Source organism: Narcine bancroftii, chromosome 6 (assembly GCF_036971445.1).
Source record: "Narcine bancroftii isolate sNarBan1 chromosome 6, sNarBan1.hap1, whole genome shotgun sequence".
In the NCBI taxonomy this organism is placed as follows: domain Eukaryota; kingdom Metazoa; phylum Chordata; class Chondrichthyes; order Torpediniformes; family Narcinidae; genus Narcine; species Narcine bancroftii.
In genome coordinates, this window is record NC_091474.1 from 96,171,386 (window position 1) to 96,193,285 (window position 21,900).

Below are 21,900 nucleotides of genomic sequence, written 5' to 3' on the forward strand. Positions count from 1 at the left end.
AATTTTATGTTCTAAAGTTTCATTGTAGTGACACATTTGGACAAATTAAATTACGCTGATTGAAATGAGGCAAAAAATGCAAGCAGGTAAACAGTGAAAAGGCAACATATGAAAGAGCTTGCCTTGTACAGCAAATGTCAACAAAATTACAAAGAACATAATAGGAGCAGGAGTTGGCCATCTGGTCCGTCGAGCCTGCTCCGCCATTAAACGTGATCATGGCTAATCTGATGATACTCATCTCCACTTATCTGCTGTTTCCCCATATCCCTCAATTCCCCAACCATCCAACCTTGTCTTAAATATATTCACTGAGGTGTCCTCCACTGCTTCAATGGGCAGCAAATTCCAGATTCACTGCCCTCTGGGAAAAGCAGCCCTCAAAGTATTTTCTTAATGAGCTTTCATTGTTTAAAAGACAAAGTCCCAATGATGAGATGTGATTATTAATGTTGCTAATTGAGAGGCACTTTATTTTGAGTAAAAAGTGTCTGGGACATTAGAAAAAATTTCACTGTCTTTCAAAATGTCATGAAATGTCAAAGCCTTGGTTCAACTCTCTTTATCAAGCCCTGAAGTTTCACTATGGATTACTTGCCTAACTCTCTGGCGTAGAGATTTAACCCATAGGTTTCTGAATCAGGTGGGAGTGGTAGGGAATCACTTGGTAATTGTTGGTAACTAAAATGTCACAAACAGTAAGTAGCACTGCAATCAAGCTACAAATTAAACTGACATTTTGAACATATTTAAAAATAGACAGATGTCCTCTGGTATTGATCTGGAAAAAAGGTGCTGCCCCTCATAATCTTATACACCCTCTGTTCAGTTGCTTCCCATCGTCCAAATTTTATGATCAAATTGCCATTTCCTTCAGTTGGCCCTTTGCACCGTTCTAAGGCTCTCGAAGGCAGAGGCTCTTGTTTCACTGCATCTTGGATTCTGCTTCAGCCAGGCATACAACCATACTTTCCTCTCCCTGCCCTCTACCAAATCTACACAGCCAACAAACTCCTGAATAAAATGCTCAGGTAATTAATTCTTCCTCCAGCATTCATCACAACTGGTGCAGTTTGTTCGAGGAAGGCATTTTATAATTTCTATCCTCCTCAGTTGAAGGAGTTGATTATTGCCGGTTACAGTTAGTAGGAGTACTGATTTCCTGAGAAACTAGTCACATGAACAGAAAACTATTCAAACTGCAGCAAGCCCAATCTACTCATCTGAAAGCAGGAATCAACAGATATCCTAGCCCACAGACACAAGTTTAATTACAGCCACCCAACTGCTATTTGTGCTCCAATTGGCTAATTCCGAGGAGAATAGAAACTGAATATCATCTTCAAATTTAAGGTCAGACACGTCTTTATTTTATTGCCCACACTACCTTATTCTGTGCCACCGAACTACAACACGTAGAGAATTTACACAGTACATAGTTGAACATATCCAGCATTTTAGAAAGAGGTGAGAAAAGGTTCCATGGCTGCTGTCTGGCCTTCTGAGTTCCCCAACAATTTGTGCTACTAAACCCTCTTTCTCCACCCCTTGGCCCAAAGCAGAGCTTACCTCGATGCTGAAATAACCTCGGTCCACGTAGTCGCCAAGGAAGAGGTATCTGGTGTTGGCTGGTGATCCTCCCACTTCAAATAGCTTCATCAGGTCAAAGAACTGACCATGAATGTCACCACATACTGCAAGAAGACAGCAGATGGGTTTAAACTTAAAACCGCATTGAACATAAAAAGACTAATAGATGTCAACTGTGATAACAACATTTTTGTGGCTTAAATAACACTGAAGTTAAAATGTCAAAAAGTATCAGAACAATTGAACCCCCTAACCCATTTTGACACAATTATGAGACTTTTGCTTTAATTTATGGTATGGTCTCTTTAAAATATCAAGCTTCAAAACTTGAAACCAGTAACAAAACCAACCTGAAACAAAATGGATAAAGGCTGCTAGGGAAACAGAAGCTGGTCATTGTAGTCAACACATCAAAATGCTGGAGGAACTCAGCTGGTATTGTCAGCATTTATAGGAGACAAAAATGTGTTGCAGACGTTTCAAGCCTGAGCCCTTCTTCAAGGGGGAAAAAAAAATCAGATAAGACAGAAGAAGGATATATCAGAAAGTCTCAGAATTCAAACAATGGGGGAGTAATCCAGACCACCGAAAGGTGTTAATTGGATGTGATGAGGGACTAAGAGGTGCCCAGTCGGAAGATGAGGTGTGTGTTGTCCTCCAGTTTACGGGTGGTCTCAGTCTGGCAGGACATGAGACCATGGACAGACATGTCAGCAAGGGAATGGGACAGAGAATCACTGAGTTATTCACGCTACTGCAGCAGAGAGAATTGAAGTGCTCAACAAAGCGATCTCCCAGTCTGAGACTGGAGGAAAAACACCTCATCTTCTGACTGGGCCCCTTCCAATCATATGGTAACAATATCGACTTCTCTGTCTTTCGTTAAAAACCCACCCGCCCCCTTCTTTCCCGAAGTCTTTCCATTCCCTGCATCCTTTCAAACAGACATAAATTCTACCTAGTCCCTTATAATAAAAAATCTGGATTCCTCCCTTACTGTTTGAATTCTGAGACTTTCTGATACATCCTGCTTCTGCCTTTTCTGTTTTTCCTTGAAGAAGGGCTCAGCCCCGAAAAGTTGGAAATATCTCTGTCCACTGCAAATGCTGAAAAAAACAGCTGAGTTTCTCCAGCATTTTGGTGTGTTTAACACAGCCATGCTTAACCAGCTGGGCTCCACAACTGTTGATATGGCAGAAATCCATAATGTATTCAACAGTTACATAATTATGTACCAACGCTAGACTGTTAAGCTAGAAAAAAATGAAGAAACAATTACAACCCCTTTGCTTACCACCCTTTGAGGGTATTTACAAAGAGCTAAACCAATACAACTGAAAGGTGAATTGGGAAAACTATCAAGCATAGGCGGAGTATGGGCCTGACAGTTCAGGTCAACAATGTTGCCTCCAGACCTCACGAACAGTAAGGTTATGCCAGATACCTGACAATGAATAGTAAAAAAGTGACCAGATACAAAACACAGTTACTGTTATTTTTGGTATATATATCAATATCTTTCTTTCTTCTTTGGCTTGGCTTCGCGGACGAAGATTTATGGAGGGGTAATGTCCACGTCAGCTGCAGGCTCGTTTGTGGCTGACAAATCCGATGCGGGACAGGCAGACACGGTTGCAGCGGTTGCAGGGGAAAATTGGTTGGTTGGGGTTGGGTGTTGGGTTTTTCCTCCTTTGTCTTTTGTCAGTGAGGTGGGCTCTGCGGTCTTCTTCAAAGGAGGTTGCTGCCCGCCGAACTGTGAGGCGCCAAGATGCACGGTTTGAGGCGATATCAGCCCATTGGCGATGGTCAATGTGGCAGGCACCAAGAGATTTCTTTAGGCAGCCCTTGTACCTCTTGTTTGGTGCACCTCTGTCTCGGTGGCCAGTGGAGAGCTCGTCGTATAACCATCACTGCTGATGAAAACCTACAGCCAGAACAAGTCTATAATGCCAATGAAACATCACTGTCTTGGTTTCTTTTTGCCCCAGAACACTGGCAACAGCCCCTACAGGGATTCAGGATGCCAAGGACAGAATAACTGTGCTGGGATGTGTTAATGCAGCAGGCACACATATGTGTAAGCTGGCTGTGATGGGCAAATGGATGCGTCTTCGTTGTTTTAAAGGAGTGAATTTCTTACTAGGCATTGGTCACCAGGGATATCTTTTCTGATTGGTTTAATCAGCATTTTGTTCCAGTGGGCCGGACTGAATTGGATGCCAACTAAGATTTTTTTATTCCTTGACAACAGTTCAGCTTATCCTCCAGCTGAAAGTCTCAACAATGTTCATGCCATGTACCTTCTCCTAAATGTGACTTCCTTAAATCTGCCATGTGACCAAGGTATCCTTTGATCACTGAAGAGTGAACATAAAAACACTTTTTTGAACCATACACTGTCAGCAGTGAACAGAGGCTTGGGTGTGGCGGGTTTCCAATTGGAGTTTACCATAAAGGATGCAATTTATGCTGCTGTCAACGCTTGGAGCAAAGTGACCAAAGACACAATATCTGACCTGCACATTTAATCCATGATGATGAAAAACACTATGGTGAATTTGAAGGATTCCATGCGTTAAGGGAGAAAAGATGTTGCCTGATCTTGCATATGCAAAAAAAATCTTTTGAGCCCATCAGTAAACTGGAAGAAAAGGACATTGAAGAAGTTTTTAAACACTGATAATGATGCTCCAGTTGTTCACTTACTGACAGATGGTGGAATAGCTGAACTCGTTCTGCATCCAGGTGAGTGTGACGAAGAGAACTTAGTTGATACTTAGAAAAAGTGTCTATAGATGTGTGATGGATTATTGATTGGCTGGAGCAGCATGCATTCGTAACAGAACTAGAGATCATGTCAGTGTATAGAATTAAAGACATCAAACCATTGTAATGAAGCAGACATTGGAGGAAGCATTAGAAATAAAAAATAAATCAGCATGCAGAAATCCTAGTGTTTGTTGCTGCATGTTGTAAAGCAGAGATCATATATTTTGGTAAGAATTAAACATTATTTCATGCTTGAAAAACCTTCTGTTATTTGCTGTAGTTTAACAAGTGTTCTGCTGATGCTTCTGGTCTACTTAGAGAAAGTACCTGAATATTTGAAAAGTCCGCTCAACTGAGACAGGTCCAGTCCCAAGCATTTTGGATATTCGGAAACATACTGTACCATCAACTTGTCCCTTGCTCAGGTATCTTCCATTACCCTCACATCTGCCCTGGCCCCCTCCACCCCCATGCTCAACAAGGACAGGATTCCCCTTGTCCTAGCCTACAAGCCTCCACACCCAACATTACTGCCAATTCTGCATAATTTCACCACTAGACACATCTTCCCCTCTCCGCATTCCACAGAGACTACTTCCTCAGTAGCTCCTTTGTCCACTCCTCCCTTTCCACCAATCACCCCTTTGGCACCTTCCCCTGTGACCACAGGAAACACTACTCTTGCACCTACACGTTTTCCCTCACCACCATTTGGGGCCATGAGCAGCCCCTCCAAATGAAGCAACATCTCACATAAATCTACTGCATTCGGGGCTCCCGTTGTGGTCTCCTCTGTATCAGAGAGACTGGACACAGACTGGGAGTTCGCTTCCCTGAGCATATTCTCTCTACTTGCCACAATAGCAGGGATCTCCCATTTCAATTCGCCGTCCCATTCCCAGGCCAACATCTTTGTCCACGGTCTCATGCACTGCCAGACGAAGACCACATACAAATTGGAGGAGCACCACATTCCAGCTGCGTGCCCTCTGACCAGGTGGCATGAGCATCAACCTCCAGCTTCCGTTAGCCCCATTGCTCTCTCTTTCCCCACCCCTACATTTCCTTTGCTCTGACTGTCTCTCTCTTCCCTCTACAGATAGATCCCGACGTACGATATTTTGAGATTAAGATGATCAGAATCTGTCTTGAATAAAGGTAAGTCTGGGTCTACCTGTATTCCTTCTCTGAAGGAAATGCTTCCATCCAATGATGCTCCTATTGCTTTGATGGACCCAATGCCTTTTTTTTTGAAAAGAAAAGTAATTTGGAATGCAAGCGCAAAGTGCCATCGCTGGGGAGCATGAGATTGAAGTGGGAGAGAGAGCAATAGCAATCTGCACATGCATTCCAAACCACAATGTTGGTTGCGAGGTGATGCTGCTTCCCCTAGTTACCCAAAACATTGGTTATGCATCTTTACCTCCTATGGACGCTGCAAAACATGCCAAGTTCCTCCAGCTATTTTGGTTTTTTTTTGTACATGTTGAAACCTTCCGACTTTTACTGCTTTGCACCTATGCTCACAAGGCCGTGAAAATAAAACAGTAAATTTTTGTTTAACGGTTTATAGTTGGTGTCAAATTCCTGAGTTACATTCCCTTTTTTTTAAAACTTTATTTAAAAGTTAAGTAAAAAGTATAACATACAATCTAAATATTCAAACAAAGTAATTTTACAAAGATTTATATATAAAGTAAAACAAAACACAACAAACATAAAAAGAATTTAAAAAGAAAAAAAAAACAAAAAAAAAGAGAAAACAAAAAAAACCCTTCCACCCCCTCCCCCCCCACCTAGCTCCCTTAAGGGGAGCCAAAAATATAAATCATATATATAAAAAAATTATAAATGTTAATAACACATCCAATTGCATACATTTCAAATAAGGAGACCACTTATCAATAAAAAAAGAATAATTGTCATTTAAATTATAAGTAACTTTTTCCATAACGATACAAGCTTTATGCCAGCGCATTATATTAATTTCTACATAATTTTTCCAAGTACTAGCAACGCATTTACGTGCTACTGACAACACCAAACGTACAAAAGTAATTTGAATTTTATCCAAACTCATTTCCTTTAATGAATACAAATCTCCCAACAAAAAAATCGTTGGATCCAAAGGTACTTGAAAATTATACAATTTTTCCAAAACTATTTCAATTTATTGCCAAAATGGTTGGACTTTCACACAAGTTAAAACAGCATGTAAAAAAGTACCAATACATAAACCACATCTAAAGCAAGAATCTAAATTACTAAACCCATTTTTTTTTTAAACTTTTCCAGGGTCAAATACAATTGATCTAAAAAATTATAATTAACCATACCATATCTTACATTAGTCAATTTAATTACATTGTCCTGATGCATGTTCACCCGATCATCTTCAGGAAAACACTAAATCAGTCTCCCATTTAAGTTTAGATTTTTCCCAATCTGGTTTATCCATATTGTCCTGTAATAAATTATACATAACTTATACATATCCCTTCTTTGGTCTAGTAGAAGTCAAAAATTTAAATTTCAACAAAGTAGGTAAATACATCTCTCTACCATAATTATCTTATCTGATAATACACAAATAAACAATTTAAAGGTATTTCAAATCATTCTCTCAAATGGATAAAAGAAAGAAATTGTCCCTCTACAAAACAGTCCTGTATTGTCTTTATACCTTTAGAATTCCAAATCTTTAAATAACTATTAAACATTGAAAAAGGAATAAGCCGATTATTGTATAATGCAGTTTCGACCCTAAAATTTTTTTAAAAATCCAAATCTTTGTCATATCATATTCCTGTAATAAAATTAAATTCCAACAGAATATAAATTCATGCATTTCCGTTCTAGGTAGACATGATATCTCCACCTTAGTCCAACTAGGAGGATGATCCAAATCTATCAGTCTACTAATAAACCAACTGAGCTGCCTCATAATAATTTTGAAAATGTGGAAGTTGTAAGCCACCCAATGCATATTTCCAAGTTTGTGCAACGCTACTCGAGCTAATTTACCTTTCCACAAAAACTCTCGTACTGCTTTATTCAAATCCTGAAAAAAACTCTTTGAAGTAAACAAGGTATTGATTGAAATAAATATTGAATTCGAGGAAAGATATTCATCTTAATACAATTAATACGTCCAATTAGAGTTAATGGGAGATCTTTCCATTTAGTTAAGTCTGCTTTAATCCGCCTCAGTATAGGTACATAATTTAATTGATATAACGATTGATAGTTATTGTCCACAAACACACCTAAGTATTTGAATTTATTCATCCAACTTAATTTTGTAATATTTTTAAATTCAGAATAATCTTCTACTCCAATTGGCAAAATTTCACTTTTATCCCAGATAACTTTATATCCCGACAATTCTCCAAATTTCAATAAACACTCCTGTAACTGTTTCAACGATCTCTCAGGCTCTGTCAAATATATCAACACATCATCTGCCTGCAAATAGATTAATTTTATATTCTTCATCCTTAATCCACATCCCTCTAAAATCCTCATTTTGTCTAATAGCCTGTGCTAACAGTTCTATAGCCAATGCAAATAGGGCTGGCGACAATAGGCAGCCCTGATGAGTTGATCGAGTCAATTTAAAAGGTAAAGATGTCTGTCCATTTGTCACCATCCTAGCAATCAGATTCATATATAAGGACTTAACCCAACCAATAAAGAAAAGGCCAAATTTAAATTTCTCTAATACCTTAAATAAAAAGTCCCTTTCAACCCTATCAAAAGCTTTTTTGGCATCTAGTACAACTACCAAAGGGTGATTAGGTTGCCGCTGATAAGCATTGATCAAAGTAAGCAATCGAAGTATATTATCTGAGGCATTTCTATTTTTAATAAAACCTGTTTGGGGGGCGTGGCAAGATGGCGTAAGGAAAAGACGTGCCTTCCAGTCCTCTCCTGACTCTAACTTATTGTTTTGACTTTAAGTCCCCGTTAAAACTTTTTTAAAAAGTTTATAAATAGTATCAGGTGTTGAATTAATACCTAATGGTACATTTGTTTAAAAAAAAGTAAAAGGAAACATCAACAGATTGTTAAAAAATTAGATTTTCCGAAATTATCTGAGCCTGCTTGTTCACAAAAAGCCATGACTCAGCGTGAAATGGATCCAGGAAAAGAAGCGAAGAATTTGGCATTGGAACTCCGCTCTGAATTGGTAGGTCTTTCTGAAGGTTGTTCTCAGCAGCCTTTAGAACAAAGGGCTGGCCGGGTGCCAGTATTTCAAACAACGTCTACTGTGAGTGTTGTTACTGAGACTTTGACTGCTGAATTAGCTGGGGCGCCACCAGTTGTAGAGTTAAAGAGTTGTCATTTGACTGCTACACCACCAGTTACAACAGCTCTTCCAGATACTGACGTAACGAAGCTTTTAAAGGAGGTTTGGATCAAAGATAACCCTGATCATCAGCCTCCTGACACTTCTGGGGGGTCTGTGGCAGGGGCTCTTACACGGAGTCAAACTGCAAGAAAAGCTACTAAATTAAAAGAAGGTCCTCTGATTTCACAAGAACAGCAGGATCCCACCATGTCTGGATCTACTTATGTTGATATACTTTTCAAGAGTCTTGAACACAAGATATTTTCTTCAATGATGCATTTAGGTGATTCTATGAATAATCTTACTTCTAAGATTAATGCATTGGTGGATGTCAATACTCAACAGATGGCTGATTATGGAGCTTTTAAAGTCAAAACTATTGAAAGACTTGAGATGTGTGATCAAGGATTATCTGATGTACAAGATCAATTGCAAGATGTGAATAAAACAATTGAAACGCTACAGATTCAGAATAAAAATTTAGCAAAAAAGGTTGATTATTTGGAGAACCAATCCAGACGGAATAATGTGAAAATTGTCGGCTTGCCAGAAGGCATAGAAGGGCCAGATCCAAGAAAAATTTTCACTGAATGGATTCCACAAGTGTTGGGACAAGATAAGTTTCCTGAAGGTTTAATATTTGAACGGGCTCATAGAGCTTTGAGAAGGAGACCTTTTTCAGGACAGAATCCAAGACCTGTTCTGGTTCGCTGTTTAAATTACTGTGATAGAGAGACTATTTTACGTATGGCTATTAGAAATGCACAGCAAAACAGATCTCCCTTGATGGTTCAGAGTAATCGTGTTTTCTTCTATCCGGATTTGAGTCAGGAAATTATGTTTCAATGACGTGAATTTAATTCTGTGAAAGAATTATTGTGGATAAAAGGATATAAGGCAACATTTAGATACACTGCAGTATTGAAGATTTTTCAGGATGGATATCAACCAAAGTTCTTTGATAATCCTAAAGAAGCTATGGATTTTGCTCAGTCTTTACCAATTACGCAATTCCAGGAACGACGTAGTCCTCCACGGTCTCCAAAGAGGGCAGAGCTGCAAGAAGGGAAATCTGATTTCTGGAAGAAATGGAAGAAACGGTGGTCGCAATGGCAAAGTTGATTTTAAAAAAATTTTTAAAAATTTTATTATTTTTTGTTGAGAAGATTTCAAATAGTGATGGGAGTTGGGAGAGGGAACTGGGTGGGCACCAATTTCCAGAAGTCATCAGCTGCGTGTGAGTTATCTCACACCCAATATTTTGGGGGAGTTACCGCATTAGGCGGTTTAAACAGGAGGAGGTAATTGTGACCTCCGACCTGTTTTTTTTTCTTTTTAATTTTTGGGTTAGGGAGTTAAACTTTTTTTAAATTATCTTTTTTAAATAATTAATTTTTTTAAATATATAACTTTTTAAAAAATTTTTTAGTTTTTGGTTGTAATTTCAAAGGGGAATTAAGGGTTTTTTTTCCTCTTCTTTTTTTGGGGGGGTTTCTTTTTTTTTCTTCTTTTTTTACTCTTTTTTTCCTTTTTTTGTTGTTGTGTTTTATTGAGTGTAAGAAATGTCTAAATTGAAGTTTGCTTCTCTTAATGTTCAGGGTTTAAATAATCCTATTAACCGTAAGAAAGTACTTCCTTATTTAAAAAAGTTAAAAGTTGATGTTGCTTTTTTACAGGAAACTCATTTAACAGATAAGGAACATTTGAAACTCAAACGTGAATGGGTTGGGCAAGTTTTTTATTCTTCGTTTAATTCTAAGGCAAAAGGTGTGGCAATTTTGGTACATAAGAATCTACCATTCCAGTTACAGAATGAAGAGAAAAATGGTGGAAGATTATTAAAATTAAATTGTACAATCTTTAATGAGGCATGGACCTTGCTTGATGTTTATGCTCCTAATGTTGAGGATACAGCTTTTGTTGTGGATATGTCTTTATTACTTGGACAATCGAACTCTAATGTGATGATTGGGGATATATATCTGATTTGTATTGTATTTTTTTAGTAAAAAAGACTGGGATAAACATAAGTTGAAATGGGAAAAAGATTTAGGACATAAAATAGCTGAAGAAGCTTGGATGGAAATTTGTCAGAATAGTATTCGGAAATTAATTAATGCTAGACTAGCGATGATTAATTATAATTTTATTCATCAGCTATATTTAAAGCCGGAGAAATTTAAAAAAATTTGGTCTTAGTAAGTTGGATTCTTGTTTTCGATGTGATCAGACGGCCAATACTTTTTTTGCATACTATTTGGCTTTGTGATCGATTGCAACAGTTTTGGAAAGGTATTCAATCTGTTTTTAACAGTTTATATAATATCCATCTTGTATTAGATCCCGATATATTTTTATTAGGGAACATGCAATCATTAATCGATTTAGATTTAGGGGATTATCAGATTTCATTTATTTATTTAGCTTTAGTTGTGGCTAAGAAATGTATAGCACTTACTTGGAAAGATAGAAATATACTAACTTTAGAATAAGTGGTATTTGGAAATGAAATTTTGTTTGACTATGGAAAGGATATCTTTTTCAATTCAGGATAAGATGTCTTTTTATAAGTTAAAGTGGACTTCGTTTGCTAATTATATGCATTTAAGTTTGTTTTAAATATATGTTTAAACGTGATATTTTAGTATTGACAATTTTTTTTTGTTGTTAGAATTTTTTTTAGGCTAAGTTTTATCTCCTTTTTTTTGTAAGTGGGTATTTTTTTTTCCATATATAATATTGTCAATTTTATTAACTCTTCACTCTTTATTTTGGAGGGGAGGGTTGGACTAATTTTAAGTTAGACTATCAATATTGTGTTACAATTAACAGGGGGGGGGGTTATTTTGTGTAGTTTTCTGATGTAATATTGTAATCATACCTTCTTTAATTTTTTTTCTATTTTTCTTTAAATATAATTCTTTATTGTATTCATGTTATAAAATTTTAAATAAAGTAAAAAAAAAACCTGTTTGATCAATATATACTAATTTAGGTAAATAGTACCTAAATTAGTCTGTTAGCTAATACTTTCGCCATAATTTTATAGTCTACATTCAACAAAGAAATAAGTCTATATGAAGATACCTGTAAAGGATCTCTGTCTTTCTTTGGGATAACAGTTATTAAAGCATTTGAACATGCTTCCGGTAACTTCTGATCTTCAGTAACTTGATTTAACACTTCTCCAAATATATTAGAAAATTCGTCATAAAAAAGTTTATAGAATTCCACAGGAAACCCATCATCTCCTGGGGACTTACCATTAGGCATTTCCTGAATAGCTTCCTTGATTTCAAAATCCATAAATGGAAATTCCAACTCCTAATATCTTTCTCATCCAGTACCGGTAACGTTAATTTAGATAAATAAGAATCAATAGAACCATTATCCTGTTTCCCCTCAGAAGTATATAATTTTTGATAAAATGAATAAAACTGGTCATTAATTTCCTGAGGCTTATAGGTAATTATAGAATTCTTCTTAAAAGCATTAATAGTCCGAGACGCCTATTCAGCTTTCAATTGCCAAGCAAGTACCTTGTGAGCCCTTTCCCCAATTCATAATAACGTTTAGATCTATTAATTAAGTGCTCAAACTGGTAAGTTTGCAAAGTATTATAGTGTAACTTTAACTTCGTAATTTTTAAAAAATCTTCTGTTATATCTGTTATGTCCTTCTCTAGTTCAGCAATCTGATTTTCCAACTGCAAACTTTCTGCCATATATTGTTTCTTAACTTTTGTAGAATAGCTAATGATCTGTCCCCTCAAATAAGCTTTTAAACCATCCCATACTACAAAATGACTCTTTACAGAATTAACATTTTCGGTCAAAAATAAAGAAATATGCGCTTTTACAAAGGTAACAAACTCTTTTTTTCAATAACATTGCATTAAACCCATTGCATTATATATCGAACGTACTATCTCCAAACTTTCACAAGAAAAAATAGATAATGAATGATCTGATATAACTCTACTTTTATATTCAGTTTGCAGATATGCTGATACCAAAAATAAATCTAGAAAACGAGTCATGCCTTGAAGAATAAAAAGAAAAATCTTTCTCTGAAGGAGAAATATCTACCAAATTTAAATCTTTCATTGACGCATTAAGTTGTATTTCCATCTTTGACTTCCTTATACTCTTCGGATTTCTATCTAATAAAGGATCCAAAACACAATTAAAATCACCAGCCACTAAAATATTCTCATTAGCCTGATTTAACAAGAAAAAAGCTTCTGAAATAAACCGCTCATCATCTATATTGGGTGCATATAAATTAAGCAGTGTCCAAAATTCCACAAAAATTTTACAATTAACTTTTAAAATTCTACCAGCATTCCCTTTAGTAGATTCCAATTCAAATGGTAAGTTCTTATGAATTAAAATCACTACTCCTTTTGCTTTAGAATTAAAAGAAGAATAAAAAACTTGACCAACCCATTCTCTTTTCAATTTCAAATGTTCTTTCTCAGTCAAATGTGTTTCTTGTAAAAAAGCAATATGAACATTAAAAGTTGCGAAGTTCAATCTAGACATAATTTTAACTATTAGTAAATACACACACTAAAAAATTAAACTCTATAAAATAATGCTCCCCTTTGTAATCCTTCAAAAATACAAAAAGGAGGAAAAACCCTCTTAAAAAAGTAAAAACACACACAAAAGAAAAACCACCCAAAGGCAGTATTACCCTAAAAAACTGGGTGTGGGAAACCCACTGGTGGCAGATGAATAGCAAAGTTTTCAGTGTCATCCACCCCCCCCCCCACCCAGCCAGATACATATTTATTATATAAATAAACATAGTCCATATCTTCAACCCAGTAACTCCAAACCCAACGATTGCTCCGGATCTTCGATATCAAGAGAATTCTGTATTTTTTCTTTCTTTCAATTTTTTTCCATTTTTCCCATTCTTTCCATTTCCACTGCCATTTCCATTTCCATTTAATCTCCTTTTAGGAGACAAAGGCGGAGAACGACCATTTCTTCTCAATTCTGGCAGGGAGTTCGCAAAAACTAAGGCATCATGATCATTTTTTAAAAATTGAGATTGAAAGTTTCCATAAAAAACCTTCAAATTGCAGGGTAACGAAAAGCACTTATAACCTTTTCACCACAGAACATCTTTAGCCGTATTGAATTCTCGCCATCTACGAATAACTTCCTGACTCAAATCAGCATAAAAAAGCACTCAGTTATTTTTAACCATTAATGGGGATTGGTTTTGTCATGCTTTTTGTACTGCCATACGCAAAATCATTTCTCTATCCTGGTATTTTAAACAATGAATCAAAACTGCTCTCGGCGGTTGTCCTGGAAGCAGTTTTCTTCTCAGAGCTCTCAGAGTGCTATCTAACTCCAAACCTTCAGGAAAGAACTCTTTACCCAAAACTTCTGGGATCCAGTGTTTAAAGAATTTTATAGGATCAGAGCCTTCAGTATCTTCTGGAAGACCAACTATCTTCACATTATTTCTCCGACTCTGATTTTCCAAAGAATCAATCTTCTTCAATAAGTCTCTTTTTTGAATACCCCAATCTACGAAAGATCCTTCCATTTTTTCTCTATTACGCTCCACTTGACTTTGACACTCAGAAAAAGCTGTCTCAATTTTCTTAAAATTTTCTTGTACAGTATCAATAGATTTTATACATCTATTAATGTCACTTTTGACTACATTCATACCTTGCTTCATATTTGACATTTCTTCACAAAGTATGCATCTTCAATTTCACCTCCATAAATCCTGCGGGTCTGGACACCTGACGCTGGCACCCCGACCTCTTCGGGGCGCCGGTGCTCGAGCTCCCCCGCAGCCCACATCTTATCAAGGAGTTCCTGGACCTGCGACGCTCCACGCAGGCCGGGCAAAGCCACGGGGGATGTCGGGGCATCTTTCGACGCTACTCCGCGTGTCCCCAGGCCACCTGGCAAGGTCTCTCTGTCGACCGTGCCGTTCAATCGGCAGTGGCCGAGGTCACCAAGGTACTGGCGCCATTTTGCGGGAACAAGGTTGCCGCCGGTGTCAAAATCGGCCGGGCTGGGGTCCTCTGGGCCTTAGGAATTGCCGAAATCGACTTCGAGGATTCCACTGTAAAGGTAGACCTCAATTCTTCTGTATTTTTAAATGGCAATTTCTTTTGAAGTTGAGCCTTAGATTTTTTTTTTACATTAATTGCCATAGTAATTTACTATTGTTTAAAAAATTAAAAATATTAATTTTAAACAACGTAAAGTCGGGCGTTTAATGTTCCAGCTGGGAGAAGGTGGAATACATGTCTTGCCTTTTCGCCATCTTGCCATGCGCACCACCCCCCCCATTACATTCCTAAACCTGAAGAGAAGGGCGAGTACAAACACACAGACATTACGCGCAGTATACAGTATATCGGTTATTTCAACTGAGTTTTGCGTCAGGTTTCTAGTGAGGCAAAAGGGAAATGTGACTCAATCAGTGAGAGAATATTCCAACGTAATACAATGCCTCACCAGTTATCGGTGCTTCTACTTCAATCATAGTCTTTTCTCGTCTCAGAATTTCAGCTCCATCATTAATAATTCTAAGTGCAATTTCTTCATCTACACGGCCTTCTTTAATTAAATGATTTTTCAAAACGTCCACCCTGGGTTTGCCATCGACACTGAAGATCTCCTCAAAAGTCAAACGATTGGTTGGTGGAAATGGAACACCTGCAGGAAAGAGATACACACAATACAACATGGTGTTACTTCTTATGAATGAGCATCGCAGATGACCATTAACACCACTGTTTGAATGTACGTATCAGAAAATCAGAATCAGTTCCAAAGGACTTCAATATCACTGAAGTTGGAAATATGTGAGATTGAATGGAGTGGAAAATAAAACAAGCACATATTTTAAATAATTGCGAATAGCAGTTCCATTGATTGATACGGTGGCAAGTTTCTTTTCCCATCCTGCTTCCACTTCTGTTATCCCACCACAGTCATGGTTTAGCTGATTAAGAAACTTTATGTGGCTCTGTGCCACATACACTAGGCTGAGCTGGATCTTGCAATAGGGTATTACAACTGACTTTGTGGTTGCACTGCCATAAGATGGTTGAATTATCAACACTCAAGCCAATAACTGGGTGATCAGAATCAGTATCTTTTGAGGTCTTAACAGGTTGGAGAAGAAACAATTATAATCACAAAACTTTCATTGCCTGGCAATCCTATAAATTATTTCTAAACTTCCAGATAAACTGAAGGTACTTCCAGTGATATTTCAAAATATCACCATATATAGACTCAAAATCTTTAAACCAAAATTATTGACTCTATTGAAGTCCCATTATTTCACAGAAAATGAAATGATGATTGCCAGCTTGACTCTGTTCACCGGCTTCATTCATTCATCCCAGTCAAACATGCATTCAGCTGTGACCCTTGTATATTAAAAGAACACTACGTTTTCAGAGGTGCCATCTTTCAAATACTTTGCTCCCAGCTCAGATTATCCCAAGCGGTACAGAGAAATAATTCTCCTGGTGACTGGGAAACATACCTCCTTTAACAGATCTGTGAAAAATAGTTGGTCATTCAACTCATTTGCAAATTGTGGGATCTTTGGGTTTGTCTCCATAGCTCAAGTGACTCTAATAAAGTGGAAGTTATAGGGTATGATACATCTTGAAACAGAGCAGAAACAAGTCAACATACAAAGCTAAATTCCATTGAAGGTTAAACCTATTATCTGGTGCTCTGTGGTCCAGCAACTCCCATGGTCTGACATGTTTTGAATCTGCTGCCATTTGCACAAACTCCTTACAAACAGTGCGGGGCTCAAACCCCGGTCCTGATCATGGCAGATTAAACCTTTACTGCGTAGCAATCGGGACCAGGGTTCGAGTCCCGCGCTGTCTGTAAGGAGTTCGTATTAACGGCAGTAGATTCAACCTTCATAGCGCCAGCAATCTGAACTGGGGTTCGAGTCCCGCGCTGTTTGCAAGGAAGGAGCTTGCACTAACATCTCGATTGCTGGCACTGTAAAGGTGTTGCACTAACCTCAATGCTAACTGTGCTGCCCCACAGAATTAGTTCCTGTTTTAAGCTTTGTTCTACCTTTCATATGTTTACATAGGGGGTTCCCTTAGGGGTCATTTTCTATTTTCTAGCAATGGCCAGGTCCCAACGTTGCCGGATTAAGAGATTCAACCTGTATATAAATATCGAAATAAATCCTCAATTTGCGTTAGCAATGTTACATTTGACAAGAACAAACAGAAGATCTAAAATGTAAGGAATTCTTAGGTGGAAGGGCCATCACAACTCAAAGTAGTAAAGTGACAAATAAAAATAACACCTACAGGCACTTTAAGGTGAAGGTGCAATCTGAAAGGGAAATTTAACTCAGAGGATGGTGAAAATGTGAAACAAGCTGGATTCAGGTTTGACAAATTTGGATAGGTACAGTAAAATCACTGTTATCTGGAATTAAAGCAATCGGCATCCTCAAACAATCAAGGAAAATAAATAGATAAAAATTATAAATAATACATAAACATTTAAATGAAAGTTTAAAATTGTAGAAGTAAATGTTCTCTGAAGTAAACCTTTGATGAAGATGGGAGCAAATATTCATCCAGAATGCCTTGGTCGTGGTTTGCTCATAGCAGCTATTTGAATAAAGTTGCGTTTGAATAAAATGATGTTACCCAGGATGAAGAGCTGGTTCATGTCACTCGCCGTTGGGGTGACTCTCTTAAAATGTCTCCTTATCCCTGCTTAATAAGTATTTATCTGTAAACTTGTGGGGGGTGGCAATTAAGATGGTGGCATGATTAACAAAACACTGCTACAGTGTCAGCAACAGGGGTTCAAATTTAAATTAAAATTTGTAAGTTACAGGAATTACCTGATTAAAGTGAACTTTACATAATTAAGAACTACATAATTTTTTTTCCAAATTACATTTTGCATTCTTTTGTTTTTTTAAATGTTTATTCTTATTGGTGGTGCATTAGTTAGGCATTGTAAGAGTGGGTCTTGAGCACTGGGAAATTTGCGTCTGTAGGTGCCATATACCAGGAGTTTTTACCCCAACCTTTGCAAAGATATACTTTATAGTACGAACACCAGCATGACAAGCTGGTGGTTGGGTATTGGGTATAAAAACAGGACAGCACACTTGTTGTAGTCCCTGAAAACCAAGACATGGATTCCAAAGGGTTAAAGAAAAATGAACTATTACATCATGCAATCGAGTCGAGAAGGATTGAAAACTTGGGCACCAGGAGTGTGCTCAATATAGCTGACCACAGCAATGCTATTTGAGAAGATCGACATTTGGCAGTGGATTACTGTGGAATTTTCCTGTGCAAGAGTACAAGATCAAATGGGGCTTCCTAATCTTACACATTCCTTTTTCTTCCAGTTTTTTTCCCTCTTTTAAAAACACTGACCTCTGCTTTCATACACATAGTTCTAGAACCCGGAGCTCCTCGTGACATCATTTTGGTGGTTAATAGTAATGTACAGCTCTCGGCCCAGTGTATCCAAAGTCTGTAACAGGACTCAGAAGCTGCTGGGAACAAGTCCCCACAGGTTAATTTCTTGCTGCCCCAGCAACTTGTATATGAATGAATAAACTGGAATCCATTCTCAACACTGCCCACCAATCAGAAAATGTATACTGGAGGAAAGGGTGAAGGTCACAGAATGATGTGGATGGGGCACACTGTAAGAAGAGTAGCACATGGATGATTTTTAATGTACACTGCATTAATCAAGTTTTGAAATGGCACACACAAGAACAAATTCATAGAGTACATTCAGAAGAGTTCAATGTGAGAAATATGCCCAGAGCCAATCAGGTAATGTTCAACGAACGAGATCTATTGAATGATCTCAGAGTGATAAGATTCCCTGAGGAGTATTGATAGAATTCAACATTTGGTTTGATCGTGAGAAACAAAGATAAAGGTGGTTAGAACATAGCATAACACTGGATCAGGCCATTCGGCCCACAATTCTGTGCTGAACATGATGTCCAAATCAAACTAAAACTCTGCTGCTTAGTAGATAGGTAACTCTCCATCTATCCAGAAGCCTCTAAATTGCTACCATTGTATCTGCTTCCACCACTACTCCTGACAGCCATTACAGGCACCCACTACACTGTAAAATATATGCCCCCCACACATCTTCCTGAAACCACCTCCCTAAAACTTTAAATGCATGTCCTCTGGTGTATGACGCTATTGCTCTGGGAAAAAAATAGCAAAGGTAACAATACGGAATGACGTTTTGGGCTTGAACCCTTCAGCAAGGTATGAAAGAGTGTCGGCGTGCATCCAAATAAAAAGGCGGAGGAGGAAGGGGGGGGTGCAAAGGCAGATGGAGAAGGGAGGAAGGGGACAGCAGTGATCAAGGAGGTGCGATGGCTGGGTGGGTGGAGGGGAGAACTGGGTGGAAAGAGGAAGGAGAAAGAAAAGGCAAGCTGGTTAGCAGAAAGCCAAGAAGTCGATGTTAATGCCATCTGGCTGGAGAGTGCCCAGTCGGAAAATCAAGTGTTGTTCCTCCAATCTGTGGGTGGACACGATGGGATAGTACATAAGGCCATGAACAGACATGTACGCATGCCAGTATGACTCAGAATTGAAATGATTGGCTACTGGGAGGTCTTTGTTGTGGCGGAGAGAGTGGGCGGTGCTCAGCAAAGCAATCTGCCAATCTCCGATGTAGAGAAGGCCACAAAGGGAGTACCGGACGCCGTAAATCAGTCCTGTGGATAGACAAGTGATGTGTTGCTTCACTTAAAAGGACTGTTTGGGGCCCTGGACTGTGGTGAAGGAAGAGGTGTGGGCATCTCCTGCGGCCACAGGAGAAAGTGCCGGGGGGGGTGGTGGTGGGGGGTGATGTGGGGGCGATAGGAGGGGAGGGATGAGTGCTTGAGGGAATCATGGAGGTAGTGGTCCCTAAGGAAGGCAGAGAGGGGAGGAGTTTAGGCTTACTTTCCCTAACATCGGCTTCAACTCCTCCACGCTGCCCTACTGCTCAGGTTCTCACACTGCCCCCCAAAGTGAACTGGGCAAATAAATCTGTAAGGTTAGACAATAGATAAGCAATGGCAGACATTTTAGGGATAATCCAGAAAAAAAACATTCAATTTTTTGGATGGGTGGGCTGAGGGGGGAATAAACCAAACCAGGAGCTAACCAGGAAAATTAAGGATGGTGCTAAATTGAAGGAGTGTGAAAGGAAGACACTGACACGAGGTGAATACAGTCGATACTAACTTTATTGATGGTTCGCCTGCCCACCAGGCCTGATGGTTACGCTGCTTCCGGCAAAAATGTCGTCACCAGTTTGCTGGCCATGGACAGGTCAGCATTCCTGTTTCCTGTCAGGCAGCCAGCAGCTCGAGAAAAAAGCCGATTTATTCAGCATAAACGGGCCTCCAAACCCCTCCGTTGGTGAAAGAAACAGCATTGCTCACTTGGGGGGGGGGGGGTTGTCCTGTTGGCCTGCTGGTCATCTGTGGCAATCTAGTCATCTGCTGTGTTCGAGGTCTTGCAACTTGGTCTTGCTGGAGTCCCTCTTCGCTCCCCAGAGGACATCTGCTAAGGCTGCGACCTTCCTGGGGTCGCTGAGTCCTCGTTGAGCAGCAGTCGGATATCCTTTGGTAGTCGCTCCAGGAAGATCTGCTTGAAGCGCAGGTGATGGCCATCATTTAACACTAACATGTCATTCATGAGAGTGGAACGTCGGCAGTTTCAATGAAACTTGTTCCTCCATCGTCGGGTCCAAAGCATTGTTTAGACTGGTCAGGGTCACCAATGTAGCACATGCTACAGCAGAGCGTGAAAGCAAGTCACTGATACAAGGTGAGTACAGTCGATACTAACTTTATTGATGGTTCGCTCTGCCTTATATAGGCCCACTGGGCGAGATGGTTATGCCACTTCCAACAGAAATGATGTCTAGGGTTTGCCAGTCAAGAATAGGCCAGCGTTCCTGCCGGTGCTTGGTGTTTCCTGCAACTAGGCTGGCAGCTTATGAAGAAGTCAATTTAGTTGGCATGGCTCTTGCAGGATTGCCGCATTCGGATGCCATCTTACATGACGGTACGCCAAGGGATGCCACAGGAGAAAACGTACAAGGTAGCAAAAGTTATCAATAAGGTGGAAGATAGAGACAAGAATCCAACAATAGAGAACCAAAAATTATCAAGAAGAAAATAAATTACAAGAGCAAATTAGTGAGAAATATAAAAATTAACAAGAGTTTAAACATAAAAAAAGGTCAAAGTGAACATAGCCCATTGGAGAATAAGGAAATTATTATGAACAAAAAAATCTTTATGGGGAGAAAATTCTAAAAAAAAATCACTCTAACCTGAGTAATTAACATCATCAACATCCCTAAAGAACAAGCATTAGGCAAAACAATGGGGTGAAAGGCTGACAAATTCCCTAGTCCTGACAGCTGGTGATCGAGGATTAAAAAGCAGTGGCCACCAGTTGTAATCGTCCAGACATTCTGAAGAAATGCATAACTGCCAACGTGATAATCTCACTTAAATGACTGGAAGTCAAATCAGTACCTATAATGCGGTTCGCCTGACATCTATCATAAGAAAAATTTGGAGTCAATTATGGTGGAGGTAACAACAGCACTGTAGCGGCAGCTACAGTGCTCCTGAAAGAACACACACAACCAGACGGGTTGAGCTCAGTGAGCAGACTAGTTTATTGCAGGCTGCCGGGCTGCACTTGTACTCCCAGCCCGGACCTGACTGAGAACTGCGCTGGAGGGCTCTGACGTCACCCGGGCATCACGTGGTCCCCGACAGCACCATTTTGGCCGGCTGCCCCACTGTGTGGCTTACAAGCGGGGCTGGTTTGTCTGCCTAGTGTTGAGCTGCCACTGCACATTGATATAACTGATCAAGCAGAATAAACAGTTTCACGAAGGAAAATCACGTCTGGCATCTCGAGTTCTTAAAGGAAGTATCAACAGAATGGATAGAGACAAAGACCAGGAGATGTGATATCAACAGAATATATAGAGGCAAAGAGCAGGAGATGTGATATTTATGAACCACAGAAGTTTAAAAGGCTGTCAAAAAGTTGCAACACAAAAGATTACTTTGTAAGATGTCACGATGGTGGAGCTACAGTAATAATATCGTGCATCAAAGATTGACTAACT

The 21,900-nt window shown here is 38.9% G+C and overlaps 1 protein-coding gene across 10 annotated transcripts in view; it reads right to left on the minus strand.

Annotated features, from left to right (window-relative positions):
- Window positions 1–21,900, minus strand: part of LOC138736379 (serine/threonine-protein phosphatase 2B catalytic subunit beta isoform) — a 124,852-nt gene that overhangs the window by 44,595 nt on the left and 58,357 nt on the right. For 4 of the 10 annotated variants that reach the window (XM_069885830.1, XM_069885828.1, XM_069885825.1 and 1 more), the window contains exons 2-3: window positions 15,211–15,411; window positions 1,570–1,694 (exon numbers count right to left, since the gene is read on the minus strand). In XM_069885830.1, the coding sequence (XP_069741931.1) occupies window positions 1,570–1,694; window positions 15,211–15,411 (326 nt within the window). Of the gene's footprint in view, window positions 1–1,569; window positions 1,695–4,106; window positions 4,189–5,782; window positions 5,877–6,705; window positions 6,824–9,710; window positions 9,790–12,798; window positions 12,873–13,155; window positions 13,203–15,210; window positions 15,412–21,900 lie in introns of those variants that run through there. The other 6 variants (XM_069885824.1, XM_069885823.1, XM_069885826.1 and 3 more) reach the window with 5 other exon arrangements.